The sequence below is a fragment of the Pteropus medius genome, unplaced genomic scaffold (assembly GCF_902729225.1).
Source record: "Pteropus medius unplaced genomic scaffold, Ma_sr-lr_union100, whole genome shotgun sequence".
NCBI lineage: Eukaryota > Metazoa > Chordata > Mammalia > Chiroptera > Pteropodidae > Pteropus > Pteropus medius.
Genome location: NW_024355327.1, coordinates 4,232,528 through 4,240,007, shown reverse-complemented (window position 1 = coordinate 4,240,007; position 7,480 = coordinate 4,232,528). Strand labels below are relative to the sequence as shown.

Genomic DNA, 7,480 nt, shown 5'->3' with positions numbered 1-7,480 from the left:
TTCATCACTTTGAATATTTCATCCCAATCTATTCTTGCAAAGTTATTGTTGAGAAATCAGCTGATGGTCAAATGGGAGCTCTCTTGAAGGTAACCAGTTGATTTTCTCTTGCTGCTTTTAAGAGTCTCTCTTTGTCTTTAACCTTTGGCATTTTAATTATGATGTGTCTTGATGTGGGCCTGTTTGGGTTCCCCTTTTTTGTGACTCACTGTGCTTCCTGGGCTTGTATGTCTATTTCCTGCAACACGTTAGGGAAGTTTTCTGTCATCATTTCTTTAAATAGATTTTCAGTCTTTTCTCTCCTTTTTTGTTGGTACTCCTATGATGCGAATATTGGTATGTTTGATGAGATTCCTTAAACTATCCTCATTTAAAAAATTTTTCTTTTTGCTGTTTTTATGGGTGTTTTCTGCTATCTTATCTTTCAAATAACTGATTTGATCCTCTGCTTCTAATCTACTGTTGAATTTCTTAATGTACTTTTCATTTTTTCATTTGTTATTGTATTTATCATTTATGACTGGTTCTTTTTTTATGTTTTTTATCTCTATTTTTATTTTCCTATCTCTGTTTAAGTTCTCATTGTGATCATCAAGCATCCTTATAACCAATGTTTTGAATTCCGCATCTGCTAGATTACTTTTCTCCATTTTTTTTAGTTCTTTTTCTGAAGCTTTGTTCTCTTCTTTCATTTGGGACGTGTTTCTTTGTGTCTTCGTTTTGGCTGTCTCCCTGTGTTTGTTTCTATTAGGTAGAGCTGCTGTATCCTCCGGTTTTGGTAGAGAGGCCTTATGTAGTAAGCATCCTGTGGGGATCAGTGATACAATCTTCCTGGTCACCTGAGCCAGGTGCTCCAGGTGTGTCCCTCATGTTGGTTGCTATTGACATATCAGTGTGAGGATTTGACTGTCAAGCTGATTGGTTGTGAGGACTGGCTGTGACTACAATGGAGGAGCTATTATGCAGAATATGCTATGGGGCAGGATTTGATTTGGTGGGGCTCTGGTGCCGCCCAGTCTGCTTCTTCGGTGTCTCGTTTATGGAAGTGATTCATTGGTTCTCTGGTGTGGTCTGAAGCTGGCCACTGGGTATGTTGGTTCCGGGGCCTTTTGGGAGGGACTCTGATGTAGACCAAGGTCAGCCGCTGCCTTTGCCCTGCCTAGGGCCACTTGGTATGAGCTACAAAGTGATCAGCACATGGTTGCCACTGGCGCTGGGCTTGGAGATAACTGAGAGCGGCTAAGCTGTGAACCAAGGCCGGCTGCCACTAATGCTGGGTTTAGGGTTGCTTATCAAGAGTTATGTGTGGGGCACGCTGAGGCCAGATGCTGCTTGTTTGGGGTTTGTGAACCTTTGGAAGATTTTGGGAAAGTTTGCAGTATGAGCCAAAACAGGCTGTTTGTATAGGAAAGCCCCTGGATCCAGCTTGGGTGGACCACCAAGTTGGGTGGGTGGGCAAGTTATGTGGGGCAGGGTCTCAGAGAATCACCAGGGTGAGACGAGCAGTGTTAGCTTGGTTGATGGAGACTCAGATATGGCACCTGCCTACATGTGCAGGCTGGGAGGAGGGTTCAACAAAGGAATAATGGCTTCTGCCAGCACTTCTGTTTGGGAGAAAGCTGCTTCTCCAGCCCTTACCCTGAGGCCAGACAATTCAGTTTCTCCCCATATGTCCCTGGCACCTTTTGAGCTGCTGCCCCAGAGCTCGAGCTGAGTCCATCAGCAAGTATGTCTTTGTGTGGGCCCTTTAAGAATAATTCCTGGGACTCCATATGGTGGCTAATGGAATGGAAAGAAGGAGACAGAAATGAGAGACCTCAAAGATATGTTGAGGGAATGCACTGTACTTTTTAGCAATTTGAGTGAGAATCTGATTAGATAAATGAAATCCTCAACTGTTAATGATCCAAAAAAGGTCATTAACAGTGTGAGTCAAAGAAGGCTGACATGAGTAGGAGTTGTAGTTTTTGGAGACTGAGGTGGTAGGGCTCAGCTGTGTAAGCTGTGTGGCATCTGCTGACAATTTGCTTAATCCACACAATAGTTTTCAAAGACTTGAATTTCCAGTGTCTAAAAATTGGAAAATTTAATGTGAAATCTGGCATTCTTGGTTGTATTGAAATATTAGATCATCTAGCATAGGGATCCCAACCCCCAGGCAGGTACCAGTCCATGGCCTGTTAGGAACCGGGCCACACAGCAGGAGGTGAGTGGTGGGCAAGTGAGTGAAGCTTCATCACTGCCTCAGCTCCACCTCAGATCATAAGGCATTAGATTCTAATAGGAGCACCAGTCCCTTGTGCCAAAAAGGTCGGGGACTGCTGATCTAGCAAGTAGACTGAGGTTCCTTTTTGGCAGTTTAGGCTGGTTCTGAGTAGTGTCTCCCTCCTTAAATGGAAAAGTACTCTTCAGTTTATCATAGTTCCCACCCAGCCTAATTTACAGTAGATATTTGAGTTTGCTACTTCTCATTTTTGAATTAATTATATTAAAATAGCCACAGGGACAGGAGGGTAAAAGCATTTTAGATTGTGTTTTTGGTATGAAAAGCCTAAAGCCAAGAGCAAATAGGGTGTAGGTGAGATGAGTAGGATAATAAAGGAATCTTGTGGCTGATTCTACAGGTGTATTTTGAAAAGTAAGGTAAAATGTAATTGGCTAATTTCCAAAATGTGGTCATGTATTATGTAATTGATTGGAAGACAAGGAAAGTTGGGATGTGATAGGCCAGATGAAAGCCATGTGGCATCTACCCTACTCCTTGACAGCAAGAATCTCGTCTTATTCAACTTTATACCTCCAGCACTTCTCCCATAGTGGTGAGCACATAAAAGCAACACTTATTATTAATTGAATGACTGTTGAATTCTTTTAGGTTAGTTGGTTTTGCAGAAATGTACAGTGGATTAAATGGAATAGATTTGAGATAGACTGTGGTCTAGTAATGGATTGAAAACCTGAATTTAGGCTTATTGTTGTGTAAATGGTAAGAAAAAGATTTGGAAGGAAGAAATAACCGATACATGTTAAGAAAAAGATTTGGAAGGAAGAAATAACCGATACATGCTGGTAAACTAAAGAAGGCTATAAAGGAGGATAAAGAGTCAAAGATGACTCCCTGGTTACTGGTCTGAGAGATTAGAACTATAGAGCCAAAGAAATGGGATATTTTGGAAAGGGGAGATAATTTGGGGGAGAGAGGAGAGAAAGAATTCAGTTTTTAAAATGACATAGTTGAGGAAACAAAAATTTACTGAACACCTACTCTGTTCTACTTACTATTATAGGTGCTGGGAATATAGCAGTGGAAAAAGCAGACAAAAATCTCTGCCTTGTGGAGTTTACATTAGAAAGGGGTGGAATGGGCAGACAGTAAGCAAAATAAATGCAGACTATTACGATACAAAAAATGCTACAGAGAAAATAAAAGAGAAGAAGGGAAGAGGCACAATCATTTCAGAGGCACAGCAGCAGCAGCCTTGGGAAAAGGGGGAGTGATAGGGAGGTGAGAGTGAGGGTAGAGTAGGAAACCTGCAGTTTTAAATTGCGTGGTCAGAGAAGACCTCCCTGAGCTGGTGATACTGGAGCAAATATTTGAAAGAAGAATGCCGCATATAAAGGGATTGATTAGTGCTAAAGCCGAAGACTGGAAGTCTTATTGAATTCAAGGAATAACCAAGAAGCCCATGTGGCTGGAGGCCAAGAGAGAGAAAATGAGATTAGAGTTCAGATAATGGGGACAAATGGAGGAAGGCGCACAGATCATTAGGTCTTTTTTTTTTGGTCAGCTTTTCTTTCAAGAAAGATGGGAAACTGTTGGAAGCTTTGAAGAAAGTGACATGATCTGACTTACATATTATTATAAACATTGTGGCTGCTGGATTGAGAATAGACTGGGGAGCAAGGCTAGAAGCAGGGAAACCAGTTGGAGGGCTTTATAGTAATTCAGGCAATAGCTAATAATGGCTTGGAGCAGAGGAGTGGCAAGAGATGTTCAGGATTAATGTCAGATTCAGGATACATTTTGAAGGTGTAGCAAAACAGGGTTTGATGACAAATGAGGCATATGAGAGAAGATTCAATAATGAGCAGTTGCAATGGGGTAGTATGGGTGAAAGCTTGGTTGGAATGGAATTATAGGAGATTAGAGGAGAAAGTGGAATCAAGTACTTTTCTTCAGATGGTAAAAAAGATGTGAACCTGCAGAAAAGAAATAGTGATGATTCAGGAGAAAGCAAAGGATTGCTAGAAATCCTTGAGAAAGGGTTATGGGAATGGGTATGAGTAATAGGACAAACAGTTTGCATGAATACAGATGCTGGTACAGATTTGGTGGTAGAAATTTAAAGTTGTTTTTCTAAATGCTTCTCTAAGAATTTCAGTGAAATATTAATCAAGGTCTTCAGCTGAGAATGAAAGAGAAAGTTAGGGGTTTTGGGAAACCGGAGAAAGTTGAAATGTTGCTAGAAGAGTGAGAGTAAAGGAACTTGGGAAATGTGTGACTGCCAGGTCGCATGAAGAACCCATTGTTGTTCTTGGGTATTTTATTTAAGATGAAACCAAATGTTGTGACTGTGTTTTTCTCCTTGGATGCAAGCACAGAGTAGGTGAAAAGTTAGATTTTACCAGATTTGGGATTTGCCAAGTGTATGTGGCAGCAGAGAAGTAGAGAATGGCATGATTTTGTTTGCTCCTGGAATTTGATTGGTAAGGAGGGAAGTAAGGACAAGAGGAAAGTGGTAATCAACAAATTATAGTCCCAGCAGAGTTAAAGAATTGTTGGAATTGAGATACATGAGAAAGTTAAGCTGGAAAAAAATAAGAGGTGGTGGTCATTTTGCAGAGCTTGAAATTGAGATTATGGAGAGGTTGCAGTTATGGGTGGTTACAAGGTCAGTATGAGATATACTAGGGGCATGAATAACTGAGGTAGTATGGAAGACAAGTATGTAGGAGCAGAGTTCAAGAAAATGAGAGGCTAGGGTATTGGAAGAATAATTTATGTGGATATAGTTAATATAGGAGTTACGGTAGAGCGAAGGATGATGACCCACAAGCTAAGTTATTCAAGGAATAAAGGCTAGTAATCTATGGGTCTATAGATGCCAATGAAGAAAAGTGGTAGTATGGGTGGTGTAATCATGACATGAGATTCAGCACTGGGGTTGAATGGAGATGTCCTATAACAACTCTAATAAAAGTTCTGTATTCTTCATTATCCTGAATAAAATAATAATACCAGTTGTTGAAGTTTTCAAATGAAGATTCGCAAAGGATAAATGATAGTTTCTTATGTATATGTTAGCAAAATGGAAAAAAAGTTTAGAGGCCTGACTTACCACAAATGATATAAAGATAATTGTTGATTTTTCATGAGCTTTTATAAAGAATACATTTTTGGTGTTTTAACAGATGGGAAATAAGACCAAAATTGCAAAATGTCCTTTAAGAACAAAACAAACTGGATACATTCTAAAATCAACACAAAATACTTGTATCAGAAGTGAAAAGCTTTTGCAAAAGAAGAGAATTGGTTCACAATCTTTACTGGCAAAAGATGAAAAAAATAGTATGACTTTTTCACCTCCTAAGGATTTATGCAAGCAGAACGCAGATAAAGACTATCTTCACATCCAGAAAGTGATTTCACCTGCAACTCCTAATATACAGAAGACTGGAAACACCATAAATATATCTGTAGTAGCTGAACAGAAGCCTTGCAAAAAACACTTCACAGGTGAAAATATGAAGAGTAGTTTGGTGTGTCTTACACAAGACCAACTACAACAGATTTTGATGACTGTAAACCAAGGAAATAGATCTGTTTCCCTGACTGAGAATGGAAAGGAACAGGAAACAAGTAAGATTTTTCTAGTTTTAAATCATATTAATTTTATGAATATAAAGTGTTTTAGAATTTTAGGTTCATTGGATTTTATGTAACTGTGCCTCTTAAATTCTATTTTAATGTGTAACAATTTTTTAAAATTATTCTTTTAAAGAATGCTTATATGAAAAATTACTTTTATAGTTATAATATGCCATATTTTAAGGTTAATGCTCAGAATATTATTCTTATGTACCATAGTATTAAGAAACTCAGTTTCTATGGACTCTAGAAAAGATGTTAGTATAAAACACTATTGTACTTATTTTAGAATGTAGGAGGCTTTACTTACATTAAAATAATTGTATAAAATGTTCTTAAAAAATTACTATAGTATTTCTAGTGGAAATTGAGGGAACCTTACTATGAAGATTTGACTTGAGTTGCTGAAAATGTTGATTTTCCTGGCCCCCCACATTTTGCTTTTCCTGACTCCCAATCCATGCTAAGGATTGGCAGCTCTTTCTTCTTAACAAAGTAAAACATAGACTTGAAAGAGTAGAGTGTTACATGCCTTCTGTTTCATTAGTCATAATTGTATTATGTTTTTAAAAGCCTTGTTTCAGCTTTGAGCTAAGAAATTGTGAATATGAGTAGAAATATTACAATTTTGTTAGATAATAGTGATCTAAATAAAAATAAAATTAACAGGCACCAGGCCCCATGACTGATTTGGCAGGGATCAGATAGCTCCTTAGGTGCTGACAATAAAGTCATTTACTTTCTCTTGGTCTAGGTTATTCCTTGTAAAATGAGAGAGCTATATATTGTCTTTAAGACTAGAATTCTAGCACAAAGAACAAAAAATGAAAACTTATTAGGGATAATGAGAGAGAGTATCTACAAAGTAGAAAGAATTTGCCTAATCATAAATGACCCGCATATTAGATAGGCTTTCCCTTCCCTAGGAGAACTAGCACATGAATGAGCAATTTGAATAATTTTTGAGCTGAGCATATGAGCCCTGTATAACATATTTGGAATCGATATTATAGCTGGAGCATAGAAACATGATAGTTTTTCACTGATTTCCCAGCTAAATGAGAAAATAAGGATAAGATAGTGAGTTTTTCACAAAGCTGTTTGCATTTATTCTCAATGAAGTTGTGGTTCATGTTTTCATTTATATTTTTAAAGTGTTGTCAGGAGTAAATGGAGGTTTATTTTTTTGTTGCTTGTTATTTGATACAGGAAATCGTATGGCTATGGCCATATCTCTGAGCCATTTAATCTCTGGGACTCGATTTCTTTTTTTGACATAAAGGGAATCATAATACTCAATGCAAGAATTGCTATGAGAGGTAATTAGGTAATGTGTAAGGCATGTTTTTAAAACTGTATAGCAGTATGCCAAGATAACGTATTGAAATAGACATAATTTTAGTGTTAATTTTAAAGCATTCATTTTACCTCCTAGGTCAGTACAGTCTACATTTAAACAGTATTCCTAATCAGCCAAAGGATGAGACTATTATGGGACTACTCCAAAAAACTGAGGCTGTTTCCTGTGTCCAGGATGAAAATAAATCTGTTTTAAATAAAAATCAGGAGACATCTAAGCAGTATGAGCAGAAAATTGCCATGTATGTAACT

The 7,480-nt window shown here is 37.9% G+C and overlaps 1 protein-coding gene across 4 annotated transcripts in view; it reads left to right on the top strand.

Annotated features, from left to right (window-relative positions):
- Nucleotides 1-578: 578 nt before the first annotated feature.
- The window catches only part of CCDC66 (coiled-coil domain containing 66), a 44,626-nt gene continuing 37,724 nt past the window's right edge, over nucleotides 579-7,480 (top strand). For 2 of the 4 annotated variants that reach the window (XM_039858553.1, XM_039858551.1), the window contains exons 1-2: nucleotides 2,891-5,860; nucleotides 7,305-7,470. In XM_039858553.1, coding sequence (XP_039714487.1) covers nucleotides 5,413-5,860; nucleotides 7,305-7,470 — 614 coding nt within the window. In that variant the 5' untranslated portion in view covers nucleotides 2,891-5,412. Of the gene's footprint in view, nucleotides 2,820-2,889; nucleotides 5,861-7,304; nucleotides 7,471-7,480 lie in introns of those variants that run through there. The other 2 variants (XM_039858550.1, XM_039858552.1) reach the window with 2 other exon arrangements.